The sequence below is a fragment of the Vicia villosa genome, linkage group LG4 (genome assembly GCF_029867415.1).
Source record: "Vicia villosa cultivar HV-30 ecotype Madison, WI linkage group LG4, Vvil1.0, whole genome shotgun sequence".
Lineage (NCBI taxonomy): Eukaryota > Viridiplantae > Streptophyta > Magnoliopsida > Fabales > Fabaceae > Vicia > Vicia villosa.
In genome coordinates, this window is record NC_081183.1 from 129,234,088 (window position 1) to 129,258,801 (window position 24,714).

At 32.7% G+C, this 24,714-nt stretch overlaps 1 protein-coding gene and 1 pseudogene across 2 annotated transcripts; one reads left to right on the forward strand and one right to left on the reverse strand.

The window, feature by feature from the left end:
* Positions 1–7,548: 7,548 nt before the first annotated feature.
* LOC131595210 (putative E3 ubiquitin-protein ligase LIN-1) lies at positions 7,549–13,969 on the forward strand. 2 transcript variants are annotated; one of them, XM_058867510.1, is made up of 15 exons: positions 7,550–8,257; positions 8,978–9,050; positions 9,171–10,201; positions 10,307–10,448; positions 10,546–10,785; positions 10,927–11,221; positions 11,429–11,550; positions 11,683–11,802; positions 11,958–12,089; positions 12,196–12,318; positions 12,694–12,804; positions 12,880–13,026; positions 13,093–13,218; positions 13,347–13,463; positions 13,565–13,969. In XM_058867510.1, the coding sequence occupies exons 1-15, from the start codon at positions 7,620–7,622 to the stop codon at positions 13,580–13,582; spliced, it is 3,435 nt and encodes a 1,144-aa protein (XP_058723493.1). In that variant the 5' UTR covers positions 7,550–7,619; the 3' UTR covers positions 13,583–13,969. The 2 variants fall into 2 exon arrangements, 1 of the variants encoding a protein (XP_058723493.1); XR_009281777.1 differs by lacking the exons at positions 13,347–13,463; positions 13,565–13,969 and having other exon boundaries at positions 7,549–8,257; positions 12,903–13,026.
* A 3,116-nt stretch (positions 13,970–17,085) lies between these two features.
* Positions 17,086–18,061, reverse strand: LOC131595211 (BRAP2 RING ZnF UBP domain-containing protein 2-like; annotated as a pseudogene).
* Positions 18,062–24,714: the final 6,653 nt, after the last annotated feature.

Here is a 24,714-nt window from a genome sequence, read left to right on the forward strand (position 1 = left end):
GGGAATTGTTGTAATATCTATCTTGTGAAAAGGTTGTTTTGGTTATGATTTTATCCAATTAAAAATATTTTGTCTGGTCTTTGAGGTGAGCCTAATAAAACCTCTATTTTGTTTCCTATATCACCTTGTAAATGTCATATGTTTGGTTCATAAGCTTATCTCAATGTTAAAAGCTCAAGTTTGGTTTTAGATTTTTTTTGGCGTTAAAATATAATGTTTAGTTAGGAGGTCTCTGTAGTTAAAACCCCTGCTTGCTTTGGAGGATAGCCATTGTGAAACTCCAAAATGTCTGTAAAAAGGTTTGTGGGCGAAACTAGAGGAAAGCTCACTCAAGATCTTAATGGATACTCTCGAGAAAGAATTCTTGAGGAGAGAAGTAGGTCATGTCATTAGACCAAACCTTTATAAATCTCTGGTGTATATCTCTCTTTCCTCATCTCTTTACATTCCAGACATTTATTTACTTCCTATATATTTTTTTCTGTTTACTTTTATTTTCTTTAGTTTGTCGCTTATTCATTGTTTGTTTTACAAATTTGTTTTAAATTATGATTTTATCATAGTTTTTTTTATTTTGACACTATTTTTCAAACCCACACAATTCACTCATCCCCCTTCTTGTGTTTGGAGCCACTTTTCCAACACATATCACTTCTAAACTTCCCTTTGTGTTGTTTTCCTAGTATGCAATAACCACAAAATTCTAGTTTGTTCAATTTCTCACTTCATATAAAACCTTGTTTAACCAGCTCAGCCAAACATCTTTCACTAATATGCCCTAATCTCAAATTTCATAGTTTAGATTTGTCATGAAAGTCTTGACTTGCTAAAGATGTTTGAACAATAATATTGGAAACATCTAAAATGTATAAATTGCACATTTTAGACTCTCTAGCCATAATTAATGCACCATACATAATTTTCAGCGAGTCATATTTATAGACAACAAACTTTGTTTAAGTTTAGGAACATGCCTCACATTGCGTAAAAAAAATTCACAATTACCAAACATATTCAGTCTAATTGTCCTAATAACATGTCCTTGCAAGCTTTATTTTTACTAAGTCGAACGACTCCATTTTCTTTCAACTCCAAAGTTTTAAAGTATTTCTTCCTTGAACACGTGTAATAAGAGTATATGTAGTCAATAACCAAACTTTTCTCTGTCTCTAAAATCATCACCACCAGTGCACCAACACTTTCATAATCATTCTTATTTGAGGAAACCTCAATCTAAACAAAATCATTATTTCTCCCCTTCTTAAGACAATCATTCCTGAAATGACAAGTTTTATAACAAGTGAATCATTTAGACTTCGATTTATCGAAACCCTTGGACTTGGACTTTGACATGAATTCATTATCTTTTTTGGTCTCCTATACTCTCACTACTCCATCTTGAAACACCCAATCCTTCACCGTCATCATCAACCTTTCAATTCTTTCATCTTGGTTAACTCCTTGGTTTTTTTAGCCAATAGGACCTCCTCCAAGGTGACAGTGCATTCTTTACCATAAAAAGGCATCCTTGAAATGCTCAAAAGATCATGGAAATGAGCTCAACAAGAGTATTCTTCGGTATTCATCATCAAGCTTCATCTTAATATTTTGTAAGTCATCAATGACTTTATAAAATCCAATCAGTTGCTTCACAATAGATTTTTTTCTTCACCATTTGAAATGAGTAGAGTTGTTGTTTTAGACATTACGATCCAATGAATTGTTTATATACAATGATTCAATCTTGACCCATATCATTCACGGTCTCCTTCCTTTTGCGACTTCACTTAAAACTTCATCTTAGAGACACAAGATAGTGGCACTCAGGCTTTATCAACTATCTTGACCTTCTCAGCTTGTGTTAGGCTTGTGGAAATCAATGCCTCACATTTTAATGCCTTCTCACAGTTTGGTTGAATTAATATTTCTTACATCCTCACTTTCCACAATGAAAAATTGTGTTCTCCAAAAAAAAACTTGATATTTCATTTAGAACTCATGGAGTTCACTTGTAAACTTAATTTTTTTTTCCTATGGTAGGCGCGACTTGTTGAGAAATAGAATGATCAAACATACCAAATATTTTATGTGTTGGATAACCACACTAAACATTTTCAAGCAAAATTAATCTACGATTTTTTCTTTAGCCACCTCCCTATGGGGGTGACCCCCAGCAAAAAACCAAAACTACCCCTGCTTCGGAAATGAACTTCCGAAGCGCTTTTTTTTTGAATTTTTTTTGTCTTCGGAAATAAACTTCCGAAGATGTCAAAACCGTTAATATTTCGGAAGTTCATTTCCGAAAATATTTCTGCATATACAAATTCCCCTCCTTCACTATTTCATCATTTTTCTCCAACACTTTTCCAAACCCTCTACAAAACCCAATCAATCTCCATCCATTTTTCGTCCTAAAATCAAGTTTCAAACCGTTGATCACGTTAAAGGGAGCATAGAAAGCTACAATTTCAGGTAAACATCACTTATTTCATTCCCTATTTCACTACATTGATTCAACAAAATTCTGCTGAACATTGATATAATTCGGAAGTTCATTTCCGAAATATGTTACCTAACATATTTCGGAAATGAACTTCCGAAAATAGGCCTGGCAGTAAAAAAAACAGTTTTGGCCAACTTTTGATAATTTATTCATTTGTTAGGTATGGTGCATCCGGACAACATTGTGCAAGACGATGGAGTATTAGTTCCAGAAATTGTCAACGATAATAACGATCTGGTTATTGACGTTACTCCTATGATCAATGCGGTCGATGTTCGACAACATTTTACAATTGATCGGAGCTTCGGCGATCGCGAACAATTGCTTGATTGGGTTCGGAAGGAAGCTAACAAAAATGGATTTGCAATTGTTATTTTAAGGTCGGACAACGGAAATAGTAGGCGGAAAGCTTTCGTTGTTTTGAATTGCGAACGGGGTGGTAGTTATGTACAATCAAACCGGGTGCTAAAACACGAGGACACGGGGTCGAGAAAGTGCGGGTGTCCCTTTAAGTTGCGTGCCACTCGGAGGGTTGATGATTTGTGGCGGTTAACCGTGATTTGTGGAATGCATAATCATGCCTTGGATGTCAATGGACCGCACATCGTTCAAATGAGGCGGAGACTTGGCCGGATCCTTTTGTTTCAAGAATGGCGGAGTTTGAAGAAATGATGAGCCAAGAGCGCGAGCAAAATAGAGAGCGGTCGAAGAATGAGTCTATTTTGGACTTAGGATCCACCGATTGGTTCGGTGAATTTTAGTTTGTTCCGGATCGTTTTTTGTATGTATTGTTGTTTATCATGTAAAATCGGACCGATTCAATACATTTATAATATAATTATGTTTAATGACTTGCTTGTCTAATTTATGGTTAATGTCAATTGCATATGTTCAATTTAGACAACACACTAAGCAATCAACAAAATGCAAAATTTATGTCTGTTTCTGCATAATTCGGAAATGAACTTCCGAAATATACATGTCTGGAGACAATTTTCGGAAGTTCATTTCCGAAATGTCCCCTGATGCAGGATAAGGTTTGTTGGGCCATCAATGCTCCAATAAGTCTATAAATACCACACACTCTTCTTCAACCTCTCCACACCACAAAACACAAATGACACAAACCTACCCCCACCTAGCATTCGTCTACTTTGAAACCGGCTACCCGATGCCGTTCCAATTTCGCTTCTCGCGCGACACGCCATTTGCGGAGTTGATACCGTCGCTCAACACGCTTTTGCGCTATCCCGAGAATCGAAAGGTTGTCAAGCTCGAGTACCGCTCGCCATCGCTTAACGACGAGGGAGGCATTAAGTTCACACCTTTTGAGATCAAGAACGACGAAGATTTGGCGGTTTTGTGGACAACGTTCGACCGATTTTCTTCGAAGGGCCCGATCGAGTTGGACGCGAAACTTCAAAGATCGGCGGACGATGTTATCAAAATGTTGACTCATCCCCACCTACCTGTGATCAACAATATGTAACTTTAATTATATGTAATATTATCGTTGTAATCTTCACCCGATTAAATAAAGCGAATTGTTGTTGTTTTTCATTTTCTTCTGTCCAGACATATTTTCGGAAGTTCATTTCCGAATTCCCCAAGGGGGGTGCGTCCGGAGATGAACTTCCGAAACACCACATTTTCTAAAAATGTAACTTTATTTCGGAGATGCATCTCCGAAATCAATATTTTATATTAAAAAAAAACACGTTTTCGGAGATGCATTTCCGAAAACACTTTTTTTTAAAAAAAGTACAGTTTCGGAAATGAACTTCCGAAACAAGGGGTATTATGGTAAATTCACCATGGGTGGGCAAGAAGGTTGGGAGGTGGGTGAAGAAAAATTCTTAATCTACTGTGTAGGCAAATTTCAATAGCAAGAAAAAAAAAAGGAATAAGAACACACATAATTTATTACCTAATTCAATTAAACTGGTCTACTTTGGGGGAGAGATCATCTCTTTGATCCACTATAATTCAAGAGTTTTTGCACAAGAGTTTAAAAGATGACTTACAAGATAATAGTTTGTCAAGTTCATACGAACATTCCCTATTTTTCTATCTAAGTGTTTCATAATGTCTACTCCTCTTAATATATTTATCACACAAATCCAATCTATTTATCATTCTCCTTTGACACCTCAAAAGATCTTCAAATTCTTTGAATATTAAAAATCTCTCTTAGTCTCTTCAAATTTCTTCTCTAGAAAACTTCTGTATTACAAATAGTGCCAAAAATGCATTTATCCTGATTCGAAAAAATGAGAAACCTGCCTCACAACTAATACAATGCTTGAATACAATATTTTACTAAAAACTTAAGATTTTGAGACATACTTCTCCTATAAAAATAAACTTTCTCATCGTGCTTTTCAATATCAGCTAGAGAAAATTTAAAGACCTCCTCAACATCACATTCAAACATTTGCAAGCATGTGATTCATGCCCCCACCCATAAATTTTATCAATCTAATAGTTCAAAGGACTCCCTCCGACTTAAAAAAAACCAATACTATGCTAGATATAGCTAGAACTATGTCACAAACTTCCAACACAAACAACTAGTGGTAATAGAGTAAATAAAATACTAGAACTATAAGTTCTTAAACGACAACAATTTTTGGTGTGTACTAAATTTCATTTATTTCATATAAGTTCTTCAGGACTACCAAGGTGCACAAGTCGGCCTACATCACAAAGGCTTCCATACACATTAATTTACAGTTAAATAACGTTTATTAAAAAACTCACGATGTAACTAAAGTTAATTTTAAATTTTTATTCCGGAACTCTAAAAATTTTGAAACAACTCTCAATTTTATAGTGTATATTTGGTTTGACAAAAGTAGAATTGATTCTGTCTCTGATACTATTTAAAGTTAGAATTTGTAGCTTTTGTCTCCAGAATTAATTATGAATAATTTTTACACTGTAATTTATTGTTCAACTCACTTTTACATAAATGTATCCAAACATAAATCAATTCTGCTAAACTCAATTTTGATAAAATCAAATTCTACTAAACTCAATTCTGCTGAAATCAATTATGTCCACCGCCAATTAGAGGTGTTCGCGGTGCGATTTGGACGGTCTTGACGAAAAAAATCATTCGAATCGCAAGAGAAAAAATCGTGCGGTTTAGTTTGGTTCGGTTGGCTTTTAGGAAAAAACCGAACCAAACCAAATCAAACCAAATCAATGGTGGTTGGTTCGATTTTTTATAAATATTTTATTGAGTCATACATCGACATATAGATGACAACATAACTTTGTATTTAGAGATTCATACACTATCAAATAACAACAAAACTCTCATATTTTGACAACAACTTTCTATTTAATATGTAAAGATTAAATTAGACAAAAGTGAAATAATAAACATAAAATGATAGCATAAAACAATATAAAAAATTATTATAATGAAACAAAAAAATAGAAGAGATTAGTGAAGATGAAAAAAAAACAAAAGAGTTGGGAGATTAGAGAAGAAGATGTGCGATAAAAACGAAATTGAAATATGGAACATTTGTATGAAAATGAGAAGGTGAAAAAAAAGAAAAAAAAAGAGTAGAGATTAGAGAAGAAGATGGAAGATGTATGTGGCAAAGAAGACACGATACTGCTATTAGAGATTTGAGAAGTTCGAGACTGAAATCATATGTGTAAGAATGAAAAAATTGTTCATAATAGTAAAACTAAGGTATAATAGGTTTAAGTTTGAGCTGAATGTGAGTTAAGTAAAAATTAAGTTATAATATAATGCAGGTTGAACCGTACGGTTTTGTTAAAAAAATGACTCAAATAAATCCGAATCAAATGCAGTTTTTTGCGATTTTAATTTGATTTATTTTGTAATTTTTTATTGAGTTGGTTTGATTTTGAATACCCTACGGCGGATCTCAACACACCGATAGTCTCTAGTCTGCACAGCATATGACATGATTGATCTGGTCACAACTCACAAGCAAATTATACAGATACCACATTTATAAACAAAAGTATGCATGAACATTTCATAGCACTGTGGTGGAAGGTTGGCAATGAAACGTAAAAGGAAAGAAAAGGTACACGTGAATTTGAGCACTATAATGCAAAAGTATCTACATCCTTTTCCAAATTTGCCCTCTCAAAAAGGGCAATAATGGTATATTTCTCTTGTCCGAACGCAATTGATGATTGAAGGGGCCTATCTAAATTTGGAATTTTGCTAAAACATTCACGGGAGGAAACTGGTGAATGATGTTGAAAACCTCTATTAATTGTGTCTTATAGAAATGAATTGTATACTAGTATGTCACATGAAACCTAAGCTTCTTTTTCAACCTACATTTTTAAACAACCACACATGTATTTCAAAGTTTTTAGTGTTTGTGTTTTTTGTGGAATTATATTTCCGACATTTTTTTTGGACTGGAAAAGGAAGTTGAGAGTTTCTATCATACATTTGCATTATAGTAGATCTAGATTTTGTCTATCAAAATATGTGGTTCACACTCTAATTTTGTGTTTTTGACTCTGCTCAACACTTTCAAGACCTATGATATTTAACTAGTTAGTTATAAAAGAAAACATCTAATACAAAAAAAAAAAAACTAGTTAGTTATAAAAGAAAACATCTAATACAAAAAAAAAAAAACATATGATTAATCATGTGTAAAAATATAGTTAATTTAGTTGAAAAGAGGGTTAATTCAATTTACATTTAAAAGTATAATTAATTCTTATAGTTGAATTAACTATAGTTTTAACTATAAATTGAATTAATTATTTGTGAAATATCATATTGTTTTTTTTGATTAATTAGATATCACGAAACCAATCGTTAATTAATCAAAATAAAAAAGGATATATTTATAAGGATAAATAATACTACCTCCGTTCCTTTTTATAAGAGAAAATTCATTTTTTAAGTTCATTCAATAACTAATGTATTTGGTCTATTTATAGACTAGATACATTGATTATTCAATGAACCTAAAAAGTGAATTGTCTCTTATAAAAAGGAACGTAGGTAGTACTTGACTTTTTTTTTTCATATAATACATATACATCTTCTTTCTACACCAAGTTCTCCACAAACAACATTTCAAGTAACCAAAACAAAGCCATGATAGACCTCAAATACATATGGGTACTCATTTCAATCAACAGACACATTCTCAACACAATCCAAAACCAAAAAGCCCGAAAATCTCTAAACTCAAAATGCATCACCAACATCAAAATCCAAAACCAGCAACAATTCTTCGAATTCTCCCACCAATCAGTCCTCTCCAATCTCTACTACGCCATCGACGCCATCGAAACCGCAATTCAGTCACACCATTCTGAAGAAATATCTTCCAGCCTACACAAATCCGAACAAATGCTTCAAGTTCCGGCAATGCTCGACGAAGACGAGTTCACAGCTTCGATTCCGAATCGTTACTTGGTTTGTTGCTCGTACTTTTATCTAGCGGTTGTTAGGAAGCTGCAGGGGGATGAATGGCAGGCTGCGTTGCATTTTCTTCAGGCGGTTTTGGTGGCGCCGAGGGTTGTTTGGAGGGAGTTTGCGCCGGAGCTTTGTGAGAGTCTTTTTGGGAAGTGTGGGAGTAGGAGTTTGGAGTCTGAGGAAGAGGTTAGTGATGTGGTGGTTAAGGAGAAGGCGAGGAAGTATAAGGAGTGTTTGGTGTATTATCAGGTTATGCTTTATGGAGAGATTCCATGGTGGAGCAGTTATTGCAGCAGTAATTCTGCAAAATATATGTAAGATGATTCATCAATGAAAGATACCTTGTGTATTCTCAAGTTCCATAATTTGCTAATTAGCAATAACACTTCAATTATTACTAGCAAAGTTTTAACAAACCGTTTTTGTGGTAAAGAATAAATTGTGGATGATTCACACTGCGACGACCACAATCAGCGCCACAACACCTGGATTGACCGATTCTTGAAAGTCTTTACGTGTCCATAACGCGACCACGACCACGACCGTTATTTAAAACCTTGATTACTAGTGTCAGTGTCCGACACACGACTGATATACACTCAATTATTTCATTTGATCTAATTAGTACTCATTCAATTATAATATTTGTTCTAATTAGGACTAGTGTTCACGTGTCATTGTCGTGTCTCGTGTCGTGTTAGTATGTTATTATGCAAGTTAATTGGTTAATAGCTTGATTAATATGTTTTATTGCTAGGTTGGACGCCAACATCAAGTTGGGTTCGAATCATGGCTTCCAGAGTTGTGTGTGTGAGTTTCGAGTGGTTATCACCATTTCGTCTGCCGACAAAATAAAATGAATGGATAAAAAACTTGATTTCTGTCATAATCCATAGTAGTTTTTTCTAACTATTAATGATAAAATTCTGATAAGAAAATATAAGATATGATTGCTTAGGCTAGGACATTGATTTTTTTTATATAGTATTACTTTATTACTTTATTATCTAAGAGTAATTTACTGACATGGACAGGGATGTATCAAATACCAGCTGTGTATCATCTGCTTCAGTTCATCATGAATCAAGATTGAAAACTTGCAATTCAGTAAGCTTTTATTTATTTATTTGTTAGTAGAATATAATTAATTCATTTTATTTAAACACTTCCAAAAATTTACAGTATAAAGTAAGCCACTTTTGTTTCCCTTAAATATTGTTTTTGCAGTATGAGAAGATTCACCCAATGAATCATCAAGATATGATACAAGAAAAGTTGGATGCAAGAAACATAATTAAGCTTGATTCTAGCATGTTCACCAGGTCAATAGAAGAGGTTGCTTTATCAATCTCGAAACGGATAGAAAAAACAAGTATCGATTTAAATTGCCGTGTTGAGGATTTATTAATCGAAGAAGCATTGCAGCCACTTGAATTTCATCTCTTTGATCATGCAAGCAGTAGACTTAGGCTCGGCCTGAAAAATCACGAAGAAAGTTCGAATATGAAACTGCAAACATCGTTAGGAAAATACGGTGAAGAATATATTGTAAACACTGCTTCGATTTTCGAGAGTTTGATTGGTTCGTCGGGAACTAATTATGGTTCATTAAAGGATGTGATTTTGGATGAATTGCTTATAGTAATCTCAACTTCCAAAGAGGAAAAGGAACTAAGAGCATCAGTATCAATTCTAACCACAATAGTTTCAAGGAACAAGTCAATTATAGAAGATGTGAAGAAGAAAGGTTTAAGGTTATGTGATTTAGCAAGTGCTCTAAAACGAAATGTTTATGAAGCAGCAATACTAATCTATTTGATAAATCCATCTCCTATAGATATAAAAACACTGGAACTTCTTCCAATATTAGTAGATATTGTATGCACTTCATCACAAAGTTGTTACAAGAGTAATAAGCAAGAAGAATCGCTTCTTATGACACCTCATGCAGCATCATTGATGATCATTGAAGAACTTGTAACTTCATTTGACTATGCTACAAATAACATGCATTTGGAAGCAATTAGTTCACCTCATTTTCTCAGTGGACTTCTCGAAGTTGCAAGAAATGACAATCTTGAAGAGTTTTTCTCTTTGACTACCATTCTTATAAAATGCATGCAGTTTGATTCACAGTGCAGAAAGTATGTGTCGCAGTTTACTCCTCTTGCTCCTTTTCTACACCTTCTAGATGCAGAAAACATTCACGCCAAATGCATGGCACTTGAGTATTTTCATGAAATCCTATGCATACCAAGGTTTATAATTATGTAACCTATTCTTTGAGTAGAAGTTGTAGCTTAAGTGCATTAAACAAGTAGATACAATGATATGTGTTTTATTTTTCTATTTTCATTTTTCAGATCGTCAGCTATTAATTTGCTGCAGCGGATAAAGAAAGAAAGCAGAATGGATATTATGCAGATACTGATGCATTGTACACACCAATTACAACCCGATCACCAGATTTTAGCTGCTAACATATTGATTCAGTTAGACACATTGGTAATGTTTTAAGTTCAGAAAAATATAATACTTGTGTATTATGTGTGGAGTTTGAAGACCCTTTAATTGCTCTAACAAAACAACAATGTTCATGCAGAACCCAACCGATAAAAGCTTGTTCAGAGAAGAGGCTGTGCAGATTCTTCTAAGGGCATTGACATCTGAAGAAAGCTCAGAACAGATATTATCTGCATCCATTCTATCAAATCTTGCTGGTACATATGCTTGGACAGGAGAATCATATACAGCTGCATGGTTTCTAAGAAAAACAGGCTTGAACTCTCCCTATCACCAAAATATGATAAGAAACTTCAACTGGTTGGATCATAGTCTACAAGTAAGCTTCCGAATAGGACTATATGTCAACAAATATATGCATGAGACGTTATGAAGTCTAGATACTATGTATCCGGACTTCATAGATGAGCAGTATTGTGCAAACACAACTAAGGAGATAAACGAATTTCTTAACATGCAGGATACAAGCATAGATGTTTGGTGCAGCAAAATTGCCAAATGTATCATAAGTGTTGGAGATTCCATCTTCTATACTTTAGAGAAGGGACTAAGAAGCAAAAAGAAAAAGGTTTCTAGAGACTGCCTTGTAACTCTTTCCTGGCTTGGATGTCAAATATCAAAAAATCCGGACAGCCTCAGTAATTCTGCATCGGAGATTATACTAAGAGGTGTTGAGCAATTTCTGCATCCTGGGATGGAATTGGATGAAAGACTTTTGGCATGTATGTGCATGTTTAATTATGCTTCTGGAAAAGGTATTATCCTCACCTCAGTTTATGTTAATTAACAAATGCCAATAGCAATTCATCTAAATTGCATTCAACAAAGATAGACTGAGCATGAGGGAAAATAACTTGTTCACTTTTAAACAAATTATTTTTAAGAAAATGATGAAAACTTCACGAAACATGGTCAAGAATAATCAATGGACTCTACTAATTAAGACAACCTTTTTCATGTAGGAAAGCAAAAACTAATGCATTTCTCAGAAGGAGTAAAAGAGTCATTGAGAAGGCTTTCAAACATAACTTGGATGGCTGAGGAATTACATAGGGTAGCTGATTTCTTGCTTCCAAACACGTCAGTAAGTACTCATTAATTTACTGAGTTCTAACACTTAAAAAATAATATGCAAGTTAACTGATTTAGTATAAATAAATTGCACTAATTGATTTATTTTGTTGCGTCACCTTAATCATCATGGTGGTAAGAGCAGCGTATTTCTTGTGTTCACACACAAATCCTTGAGGTCGGTCGCAACTTTAGCATGTCAGTTTGCTCCCTCATATACTACAAGGGACTGTTATTCAGTGGATATTCAGATGGATCAGTTAAGGTAAGAACATATCTGATTTGATTCAATGAGTTATGCAACTCTCATATATTTTTAGACTACATATGCTAAATCATGTTCCTATTCGCACATCTATTTTCTATTTTTGAATCTGGATTGTTGTTCTAACAAAATCTGTGTGTTGGTGTATTTAAAAGGTATGGGATATTAGGGGGCATTCAGCTAGTCTTGTATGGGACATTAAAGAACACAAAAAGTCTGTGACCTGCTTTTCAATTTATGAACCATTAGACGGTCTTTTAAGTGGTTCCACCGATAAAACCATAAGGGTAAGGTTCAAACTTCCTCTATGATTACAATTTTCTATTCTCTACCAAGATTTCAAACAGTAGAAGTGAATGAACTAATTATCTTACAATAACATGCACAAAATAGGTGTGGAAAATGATCCAAGGAAATCTTGAATGTCTAGAAGTAATAGTCATGAAGGAACCAATCCATCATTTACGCGCACATGGCGAAACAATTTTCTCAATTACTGAAAGACAAGGAATAAAGGTGATGCTTCAAATTTTCCATGATTCATGACATTAAGTAACTTAAAATTCAAAGCAAAATTACACATATACCACATGATCTTCTCTATAATCAAACTATGTCGCTTTAGAATTTAAATTGGACTTAACACAACCCTACAATATCGGTCTGTAAGGCGAGGACTGCCCACCACTTCAACGTCTATGACTTGACATCTAGAGCATTACTCTAGTGACCTGATAGAAAATAGCTCAACGGATCTTGGATATGCATAGACTCTGATACTATCTTAGATTAAAAAAACGAAGTTAACCGTAGTTTTGCCAACTTCATGCTTTGGATAATAAAAACAATGGACAATTATGACATTTAATTAATTTCTTATTTTATTTGCAGGTTGTTAATAAATCAAGAGAGATAAGAGATATTTTCAAAGGTAAGCATGGGAAGTGCATGACAGTGGCTCAGGGAAAATTATATACTGGCTGCACAGATTCAAGTATACAGGTTAGTTTTGTTGTGTTGTTTGACATAAATTATCACATCAACAAAATTCAAGCATGATATGGTGCTTTATTATAGGAGTATAACACAACACACAACAGGGAACTAGAAATCAAACCACCAACAAGAAGTTGGAGAAAGCAAAGTAAGCCAATCAATTCAATTGTAGCATATAGAGATTGGCTCTATAGTGCAAGTAGGCATGTTGAAGGAACAACATTCAAGGTGAGAAACTAAAACTTTGAGCTTAAAAAAAGCTTTTCTTTGTCCTTACATGAATGGATTATATAGGAATGGAAAAGAAGTGGGAAACCTAAGGTTTCAATCCTTACCGACAAAGGAGATAATGTGGTAGGCATGGAAGTGGTAGAAGACTTCTTATACCTAATCTCGAGCTCATCAACAAGCAGCATTCAGGTAAAAGTAAAAAACGTAATGCGACTTGTTCCTCTTTGAAAACTAATTTGTTCGTCCCTTGCTGATGAAAAAAGTAAGCAAAACAATGGAAAATCAACTGCTTAACTTGAAATCAATTTCTCAAACAGATATGGTTGAGAGGGGTACCAAAAAAGCTGGGGAGAATATCAGCAGGGAGCAAGATAACAAGCATCTATGCTGCAAATGACATTATTTTTTGTGGTACTGAGAAGGGACTAATCAAGGTAATTAAGCATAACCAACTCATCTAACCTCTTTTTATTCATTTTATTAAAAAGAGTGTATAGACATAATGATATTTCTCTCGCCACAAATTTTTCAACAGGGCTGGATTCCTCTGTAGAAAGAACTTCAACTCATTGTGCATACATACATGTCCTTTCAAGTTCACATGATGCCATTGTATCAATGGTTACTATGAAGCCCCGCGAACACACGTTGAAAGAGTGGAAGTGATTGAACGTATCACGCATTGGTGTTGTGTTAATATTGAACATTGACATATGCCAGACACCAAATGTCTTTGTAATTAGTATAGTAAATACTTATGAGATTGTCTTTGTGAATAGTAGTTGATGTCTACCACTGTACAAGAAATGTTACTATTGTAGTATATATTTTAAAAATACCAATATGTTGTGCCTGTAAACTATGTGATTTTAAATTTTTTGAGTAAGGTGTATATGTAATGGAAGCTCTTACAAACAGAAGAGGCCATGAAAAAATAAAATAGTTGCTACTTGCTACTCAACATATTTAGAGGATATTGCAATTATATGTTTGATAGGAGAGTTTTGGAGGGAAGATAATACTTTAAATTTTATGTATTTGAATATTTTAAAATCATTAAATATGTTTTTAGTCCTTATAAATATATTAACTTTTATTTTTAATTCCTCTAAAAAAAATTCTTTAAATTTTATTCCATCTAAATATTTTGTTATCAATTTTAGTCTTTGTATTTTTCTCACTTTGCTTGTTTCAAATTATTTTTTTTGGATGACATGTGATTGTTAAAATTTTAAAATATCCTTAGTTTAATATCTTAAGTATTTACTTTTTAGTTTAGTAATTGAATCTTTGATTTGACTTTATAAATATATTTAAAAAGTTTAAATTGTTAAATTAATGATATTTTAAAATTTGAACAACCACATGTAATAAAAAAAAATACATTTGAATATGTAACGTGAACTTTTGAAAATTAACCAAATCAAAATTAGTAACATAATATTAAGAGGAATGTTGTAGAGGGTAAATAACAAGTGCATTTTTATCGTTTCCACAAAAGACTGGTTGTGTTTTAAACATTGTTTAATAGTTTTTATTACTTAAAGAATGATTTACCAGATAGTTGAGTGTTTCTGTATACCGAAATAATAGAAAATAAAAATTAAATTTGTAGTGTTAACTGTGAGAAAATTTGTTTGGGTTAGATTCCATTGACCAATTCTCACATAGCACCCTTGATCGGTAATATGACATTTTAATCAGTTATTAATATTAAACTTTCATCGCTGCTCATGTTTGAGTCAACGACGTGAGATAAATCGCATTACCGAATAGACAGTCTCTTAACATATTAACCAATACGTCAACATTAGGTTTCAACGGTTAAAACATATACTAAATCTAAATTTATGTTTAGACTTTAACATATTCAATAGATGCAAGACTTAAATCTTGTAATGACCAATACCTTTCAAATATTAAGTCATACCGTAAAAACATGTTTTAGGTAGAAAATCCAAAACCAGCATTATTAAATAATAATCCATCAGTATTAAAACTAAGAATTACATAGAACGCCGTGATCGAGATCAAAACACTACTTTGGGGAGGCCCTTTCACCATGGTTTGTAAAAGGATATCATCACGATTGATCAATCGTGGTAAGGTGACATGTGGTAGTATGTATCAATTTAACACCGCGGGTTGGAAACCATAGTAAAAATCCAGTAACACATTACATATCATTACAGTTGTAAAAACAACTGTAGTAAAATGTGGAGGACAATGGTTCAATACGTCGCGTCAAAATTTTGAGTGATTTTTCAATATTTCACCACAGTTATAACCAATAACTGTAGTGAAAGACTTAGCGTACAATATTTCACTAACCGTTGTGATATGTATACTTGAGTTTATTATAACTAATGTGAAATGCTTAATTCACCAACTTGTCAATAAACATATTACCTTTCAATCTGATTTAGAAATAAATAATATGACAAATAAAATTATATTAGAAGAACAAGTTACATTAATCAATGTTTTTTTCGAGGATGGCAACAGGGCGGATCGGGGACGGTTATTACCTCCCCCAAACCCAAACCCGAATCCTCAAACAGTCCTTGTTCCCCGCCCCAAACCCAAACAGGGATGAAGAATTAAAACCCAGACCCAACCCAAACGGGTTCGGGTATCCCGCCACCATCCATTTGGTGAAATCAATTTTTTTATTAAAAATACTTATTTTTTCCAAAATTAAATTACATTATAAATAATAAAACAAAATAATTTCAAAAAATTTCACATACATTTAAAATATTTTAAATAATAATACAAATCAAAATATCAAAACATACTTAATATTCTAAATTATCAAAAATAAATGATAATATACATAATGAAATAAATGGTGTGGGTTTGGGGTGGGTACTAATTACACTAGTAGAAAAAACCCTTGTTAAGTCGGTTAAAATTGACTTCTTAAGTCGGTTTCGAACCTGACCTAAGAATTGCCGACATAAAAAGTTTTGACTTCTTAAGTCGGATTTAGACCTGACTTAAGAAATATTTATTAGGTCGGTTAAACAAAAACCGACTTAATAAGTCTAGACGTTCAAAAAGCGTTGATGCCAATTTTAACCGACTTAAGAAGTTGATTTTTTTTCTCACAATTTTTTCTAGAATGCACATAATATGCTTTTTATTCAAGACTAACATCAAGAGCAAATAAGTACAGTAGGAAAGAGAATAACAATACAACATGTTGTATCAAAAGAATTGGACCCCTAATATCTATATTTACATTAATAGAAAAACAAGTTCAAGATACATTACAACATAATTATAAATTATCCAAAATATTTACATTAATCATTAAAGTGGCTAGACTATATAGTATTATAGAAGTCACACTACACATACCTTTTCACGTGGCCCATAACTAACAGTGTATCAAAAGAATTGGACCCCTAATCTTTATAGGTGACCTAGTGACATGACAGGAAAATTAAGAAAACATTGTCACTGCAAATGAAAATTTTTCTATAGATAATGATGAGCCAAGACACATTTTCTTATTGTTTGATCCTGAAACCTATTCATAGTTAAAGTGGTAACCGGGTAAAGATCCATCAAGAAAGACTGCAAAAAAACACATCACTTTGAGAAATTATTTGATAGCTTTTAAGTCTTTATAATTGTCAAATATTAGAATAAACCATAAACACATATACCAAAAATTTAGTCAGATCTATGGAAACCTCTTATGGTGACATATTGCATCTGTCACATTTGCATTCTTTAAACCTTATATCAATTTTATAATTACCAAGCCTGGGAACCCTAACATACATAAAAGCATCATGCCTCCAAAACTCATTAAAGAAAAGGTTAATATACTACACTTAAACAGTTTTGAAATTTTCCTTCAGTTTCTTGTTCTACTTGTTGTAATAAGGATTCAAAATACTACACTTAAATAGTTTTGAAATTTTAAAATATGTACAAGACAGGAGGAAATCTTGGCAGATATACGACAAATGAAATACACTCACCAATTTTTGGTTTTCAAGTTGAGTAGCAAGCAACTCATTGTATTCCTTCACTATCTGTAAAAGTAAATGAATACATTTATACGATTTAACAAAAGTTATATGTCATTTTATAAAACTAAGAATTGAGAAAATTATTAATTATTGTTGCAACATTACACAGCTTCTACTTTACTACAACCTCTCTAATGGCATTATATCCACAACTGCCACATCCAATGCCTGCGTGTACACAGTGAGAGTTCAGCTCAACTAACTTCCCATCGGTTTTGGATTGAATAAGTCTATGAACATACTTGTCTCCCACGTAATCTCAGACGCGTTTGGTTTCCACTTCCAAGGAATAGCAATGTTGTGTCTCTTTCCAGTGTATTATGGCATGCCCTCCTTTATATCTGAATCAAGATGTTCTTGAGAAGTCTAGAAGATACACATGGTTGCACCAGAATACATTTAAAAAGAAAAAAGCAAGGAATAAAATGCAACAAAAGAAAGGGCTGCGTGACGAAAGTCTCTCACCTTCCACAACCAACAAAATCACATATAACACATATCCAAAGGTTCTTAGTGGTTTGACAAATGAAAAACATATAGATTTTTCAGCTTGCTGTTGGCAATAGTGGCATACCTGAAAATATAAGCAGGGGGCTAGTAATGAATACTTAATTAACTAATAGAAGGATTCAAAAAGAAACCATTGTTTTCAAACTAATTAAGTAATCCCCGCTGAAATTAATTATAAACATGAAAACATTTAACTTATTGAGACACCCCAAATCCTCAATGCAGCTCACACAGTGCAATTAACTAACAGTCAGCTGCTCTCGCCTCTCGGGTGTGCCCTATAACACACACCCTCATGCCTACTTGAAAAGACAGGAAACAGAGCAACTTACAGGACAAGAAGAATCTTCCCAATTTGAAATACATGAACAATGGAAAGAATGATTGCATATGGTTATAAGATTTCCACTTGGGTCTTGATCTAATCGCTTTGCAAAATAAATAAAAAAATGATACCAATATTTAAAACTTTCTCTTTAAACATGTGGCGTATTCCAATGAGTAATTCATTTAGAAGGTTCATGATTGCAAGACAAACAACAACAACAAAAAAAAACCGACAACAAAAAAGTATATCTAAAATTGAAACAAAACATATATGAATACTACATTATGAGCAAGGTGGAAAATTCTCCAAACGCACCGATAAGAAAACAAGTTACAAAAATTGCAATAACAATGACTTTTTCAATCAATAGATTGTCTAATAATTTGAAATTTGCTATTATTTAGTAAGCTCTGTTATTTAACATCTTGATATTTACTCCTACATCCATAAGCCATTTCTCATATTTAGTCTATAAACTCTAATATTTTTGAAAGAAAGCTATACTATAAAGGGCCTAATGTTCCAAGGCAAACTGGACATGTTGGTGTTTAGTTGAAGTGGAATTGGAAGGTTGTGCATGTTCCATCGAGCCTGTATACTGCACATCTAAAGTAAAAATAACACGGGACACCTCAACTTATATGCAAATCAAACACAGCAAAAAACAATAAATATAATATATCTATCTATCTATCTATCTATCTATCTATATATATATATATATATATATATATATATATATATATATATATATATATATATTAACACAATGAAATCAATCAAGAAAGGAATACATATAAACCTCGAGATATGAGTAATTTCGACCATTATAATGAGTGTAGAACGCATCTGTGGATTGTTGTTCGTTGGAGCAAATTAAAACACTGGCAATCTTCAATTTAATCCATTCTCCCAATATGCATTTTCAAGAGTATCTTGAATAAACAAACCACAAAATTGGTAGAAATCAGCATATGGCATGTGATTTGGTACTTCGAGAACACAAGCTAATGGTTTCCGTTAGACCTAATTCACACCACAGGAAAATTGGAAATCCGACATGATAATTTAATCTAAGAAGAAGATTGAATTGATTCTGTTGGCAACTAACAGATACCATGAGAGAATTGGGAGATTCATCGGGGAAGAAGTGTATGAGGCTGCGAGTTTCTTCGATTCTAGGGTTTCCGTGAGAGAAATTGAAAACAGAAGTGGAGAATAGAAAAGATTCACTCGGTTCTTCCTCAGAGACTCTGTTTGAACTCCACACCGCTAATCGACCCTCAAATATGATTACGATTATTAGCTTTAAAGTTTAAACTTTCCCTTTGAACTTAACAAACAATGGTGAACGGTACAAGACTTCAATTTTGTAAAACGTTGTAGAGAAACAAGCTCATCGCCGTAGAACAATGAACAAACCAGATCGTAGATCGTTGTAAGCGAAGGGTGGGTGGTGGTGAATCATGGGTACCTAGGTTACAGGTAGAAGAAACTTGCTCAAAGTTTCAATTGAAAAATATTTTTTAGAAATAAAAAAGTTAGGGGAATTGTTTTGTAAAAGAAAAAAAAAAGGAATGCCGAAATAAAAGTTGGAAATATATTTTGTAAATTTTTTATATTGGACTACTAAATAATATTTTTAAAATTAAAATAAAACTTCTTAGGTCAGGTGGATTACACCTGACTTAATAAACAAAATTCTTAAGTCAGTTTAATATGCACCCGACCTAACTAAGTTACAAATATTTACGAAATTGTCACCGCATCACTTCTTAAGTCAGGTGGCAAGTGAACTGACTTAACAACCTCTGCTAAAAAGGTATCTTTGTACTAGTAATGTCCCCATTACCCGACCTGTCTCCATATTTTATAATCGGGGGAAACTCAAACCTGAACTCAAACTCAATCAAAGCGGGTTTTCCCCGTCAACTTCGAAGCGGATTTGGATGGGTACCCACGGATACGGGTTTTGCTACCATGCCTACCTTTTGACTCTTATAATGTTTATTACTTGTAGTTCTTCAATCAACATTTCCCTTTTTACTAGTTCATTCTACAAAAATAATACTTTGCAGAATAAACTAGTAAAAAAGAAAGCGTTGATGGAAGAACTACAAACATTAAATCAAATTCTAGCAGTCGAAAAGTGAGATACAAATAATGGCCTAAACAAAACTTATAAAACATTGATTAAATGAGGGATTTGTAAAATACTCAAACCACATATGATATAAATAACTCATCTTCTAGGACATGTTGAATGAACAACATGATAGCTGCAATGTCCAAGTAATAACATTATCAATATCATAAACAATAACTTAAACCTTAACATACCTATACAAACACAACATACAATAACAACAAATTTTATCTATAAAATCATAAATTAACAACAACATTTATCAACATACCTAACTAAAATATCAACATACTTCAACAAAAAATATGTAAATCAAATCATAAACTTATGAACAAAACAAAACCATTTATGAAGAAACAACAAATGTTATCAACAAAATCTTAAACTAACCTTAACATAAACACAACACATTTATCGATCATACCTCAACGACAATATTTATCAACATACCTAACAAAAACATCAACATACTTCAACAAAAAATATGTAATCCAAATCATAAGCTTATGAACAAACCAAAATTATTTATCAACAAACAACACAAACAACATCATTTATCTACAAAATCATAAACCAAACTTAACATAAACATAACACCTTTATCAAACATACCTAAATAACAACATACATCAAAAATAACTTAAAAAATTTACATATCTCATCGTACAAAGAATGAAATTTTGAAAAGAAATGGTTTACATACATACTTTTACTTGTAAAGATTTGTGGAAAACAAAAACAAAGATATGAGTTTGTTTATTTCGTGACACCTTCCCTTGATTCATATTAGTTTGAGAAGTTATGTTGAATTTTTGTGAAGTTAGGATATAGTTTTGAGAGATTGGGACGAGGCGAGAGAAATTAGGGTTTAACACTTACAGGCAGTCTGTTCTGAAGTGAATTAAGATAGCTTATATAGGTAAATTATTTCACTATGGTTGTTAATGTTGGTCATGGTGATAAGTTTTTGTTTTTATTTTTAATTAGAAATAAAGGGACACACCCTTATTAACGAAAAATACAAAAATTGCAGGTGATAAGTTTTGAAGCGTGTCACTCTTGACATATCACAACGATTGTTAATTACGATCGTGGTTATAGATTGTTTAACATTTAAAAAAATTAAAGGCACCTAATGAAAATATATTACCTCGGTTGGTTATGTGACAGTGGTAAGAGATTGTTACAGAATATGTCTTTTGTAGTAGTGAAATACGAGTATTATGGCAACTACATTTAACCCCAATAAAAGAAAAAATTATCTACACTTACTCATTATAACTTTACAATCAACCTAATAAGAAAAAAGTTAAACAACATCTGTGACTATTCCTTGAGCAACACTTTTGCCCTCAATTTTTTTCTCATATTCTCTCCTATTGTGATTTATGGTGAGAAACTACTTTCTTAAAGAACTACCTCAAATTCACAAATATTTTTTTGCACTGAATGACGCCCCTATTTATAGGGCTTAAACTGGTATGCTTGCTAAGCGCACGACACATCTACACTTAGCGCGCCTACTTTCTTCTAGACTAAGCAATGTTAACTCACATGTAACTTGCTTTAGTTGCCTCAGCTCTTTAAGCGAGGTTTAGAGTTTGTTTAACGTTCTTTATTAAAAAATGACAACTCATCCTAGTGGGTTTTATTTGCCTTAGCTTGCTTAACACACCTCTATCTCGCTTAGCTAGCTTTTGCTGCCTAATTTGGACTAAACGAGCTTTGGTGTTTGTTTTTGTCTTAGTAAGCTTTTGCTGTCTATTTCTGGCTAAACAAGTTTTTGTGCATGTTTCTGACTGTCAATTTTTATACCTACTTATGGCTTAGAGAGCTTTGATGTTTAAATGATGCATTTTGTCTATTTTTCGATGCTTATTATAAATTGGAGTTTTTTATTGATTGCTTGTAAAATAAGTTAATAAGCAACTATGTATTTTGCATATTTTTTGACACTTATCTACTCTTCCTAACTTTTTTTTGTCCTCTAACAAAATCGATACAGATGGTTCAAGAAATTTTATTATACAATGTTCATCAAAGGTCTTGAGACTTGATCAAGAAGTTTGAAATCACTTTCAAGTGTGACATGATTTTTTTAAATACAAATTTATAATAAACATTATAAGCATCCATAAATTATAGCATGAAAATAAAAAATAAATAAAAAACTCCAAAATGTTCATATCAATAATCAAGTGTTCATCAGAATCATTATCTCACTTGTGTATCACTCAAATAGGTTAGTGTTTTATGCAATTATTAGGTTATGCATCAACTATAAAAATATTTTGCACTTTATCTAAACAATATCACAGGATACATAATTTGCCATGGATCACTAAAGTCTTTGTTTTTTGTTGTAACATTGTTGGGCTACAAGAGTCTTTGTTTTTTATTATAACATTGTTGGGCTACAAGAATCTTTGTTTTTATGGGATTCGAATGTGCCTATCAAATAAGAGAGCAATATTTTTTTTTTTTAATTTCTCTTTATTTCTCCCCTTTACAACTTCTTCTTTTTGTAAGCTTTGACATTTTTGGCTTTTTTTTGTTGTCAAAGTACATTCTTTTTCTTTGATCATAATCACCATTAACTACATGATTTCTTTTTTCCTTTTTAAACATTTTCTTCCTCCCTAACTTTATAATTTTTGTACACCTTTAAATTATAATGCTCCCCTATCTTTAAAGCAAGACATGAACATTGTTTTTCTTTAAAAATCAGCTAAGGGTTGTAATTTTTCAAAAATAATATGTTTTTTCATGTTTAAGGCTCAAAGGGTTGTCAAATGATCGCGTCCTCACAAGTTAGACTTTTTGGTCAAGTATTTTTTTACATAATAAACAAACAATGTCTTGATCATATCCATGACATCATATACATTAAATAATAGCAAGATTGATACAAAACTATCTGTAATACAGTGGGAGAATTGACTTTTAAAAATGTTGCGGATAGCAAGAGTCGCCACCGACTTTTATTTTATCCAGTTTTTAGAAAGGCTAAAGGAATAGAAAAAGACCTTTAAAAGAGATTGAGTTCGGGGGGTAAGTTATACAAAGGGAAGGTGTAAGCACCCTTTGTATCCATGGTTATCCATGGGCTCTTAATTGCTTAGCTCACTTTTTGTTTGTTTGTTTGAAAGAGTGTCGTGTGTGAATTGAAAAGATTTGAATAAGGACTTTAGCTTGTAAAATAAGCGTAGCCTTTTTGAATTGATTTGAAAAAGAGTGGGAAAATATATTTTGAATTTTTTAAAAGAGCAAGCAATTAAAAGCAATTACCCTAAGTTAAAATTTTATGTTCTTTAAGACTTTAGTGGGAAGGGGTTATCCATACCATAAAGAGGGTAGGTAGTCCTTTCATTGGATGTAAAAAGGGTCATCGGAATTATCGTTCGCCATAAGACTGTCCCTACCATAAAGAGGGCAGGTAGTCTTCAGGGAAGGATATAATAGTCATTTAGGCAACCAGTGAGGATACCTTAGCATTCGAAAGGATGATCATCATTTTATTCGAGGCAACATCGAGGGACTAGATCTCATATGATGATTTCATTTGTAGGCAACTGGCTAAGGTATCCTCATATTCGAGGGACTTTACTATTTTTGAATCGAAAGGGAACAGACAACAAAAGAGGTTACCATAAAGGTGTGTGTGTGCCACAATCAAGTGATTCAGTTTGGATATTTTATCTTGTATAAGTTAGTGATTCTAAATTCAATTCAAGGTTTATCACTCCCTAGGGTTAATAATCACGCAGTTAAAAATAAAGGCAGAATTAAAGTTCCTACGCTATTACAAGGCTTCGGGGAAGGGGAATTACAAACCAAAAACCGGGTGGAAAAGGCGGAAAATAAATGCAAAAATAAAGGCAGAAATGTAAAGGCAGAAATATAAACCTAAGGCTATTACAAAAAACTTTTTGTGACCTATACACATTTTCTAGAATTTAAATGACAAAAAAAATAAATAAATAAACAAGTTTTACCCAAAGACCGGGAATTGAAACAAGCATGCGTCAAACATTGGAGTATGAGGTGAGAAAAGAAATCGCGAGGAAAAATGAAGGATTAAAAGTATTTGTGGCGATAAACACTAAATCTCTAAAGGTTAACCTAAATTTAAATTAATTAGCCTAAAAATAATTATTAGCCTAAAAATAAATTAATTAGCCTAAAATAATTATTAGCCTAAAAATAAATTAATTAGCCTAAAAATAATTATTAGCCTAAAAATAAAGAATGTGATAAAATCCTAACCCTAATTCATGAAAATGGACAACATCTACCTATTATATATATTTTAGGGTTAATAGTTAAAAAAAAAAAAGAGAGATTTTACCAAGGTTTTCAAGGGCAATGAAGCAAACAAATAAGTGTAAGGAAGAATTGACACCTGCTCCCCTTTGGCTAAAGGAGTTACCTGCAAAAATAAAATAATAATAAGAATAAGAATATTAGCAAAAGTAGTAATAATAACACAAGAAAAGAATTTGGGTTTAGCAAATTAAATTATTGAGAAAATTACGAATAACCTTGATTTGGCCAAATACCAAAAGGTTTTTGGCCAAATATGAATAACCTTGATTTGGCCAAATACCAAAAGGTTTTTGGCCAAAAAAGCAATTGGGGTATCATCCACTTGGTCA

What these genes read in the sequence shown, in the direction of transcription:
- LOC131595210 (XM_058867510.1), top strand. Translation starts at nt 7,620, where the DNA reads ATGATAGACCTCAAATACATATGGGTACTCATTTCAATCAACAGACAC. An exon ending in TAATTATGCTTCTGGAAAAG is followed by an intron (nt 11,222 to 11,428) that starts GTATTATCCTCA and finishes TTTTTCATGTAG; the next exon opens with GAAAGCAAAAACTAATGCAT. An exon ending in TTGAAGGAACAACATTCAAG is followed by an intron (nt 13,027 to 13,092) that starts GTGAGAAACTAA and finishes TGGATTATATAG; the next exon opens with GAATGGAAAAGAAGTGGGAA.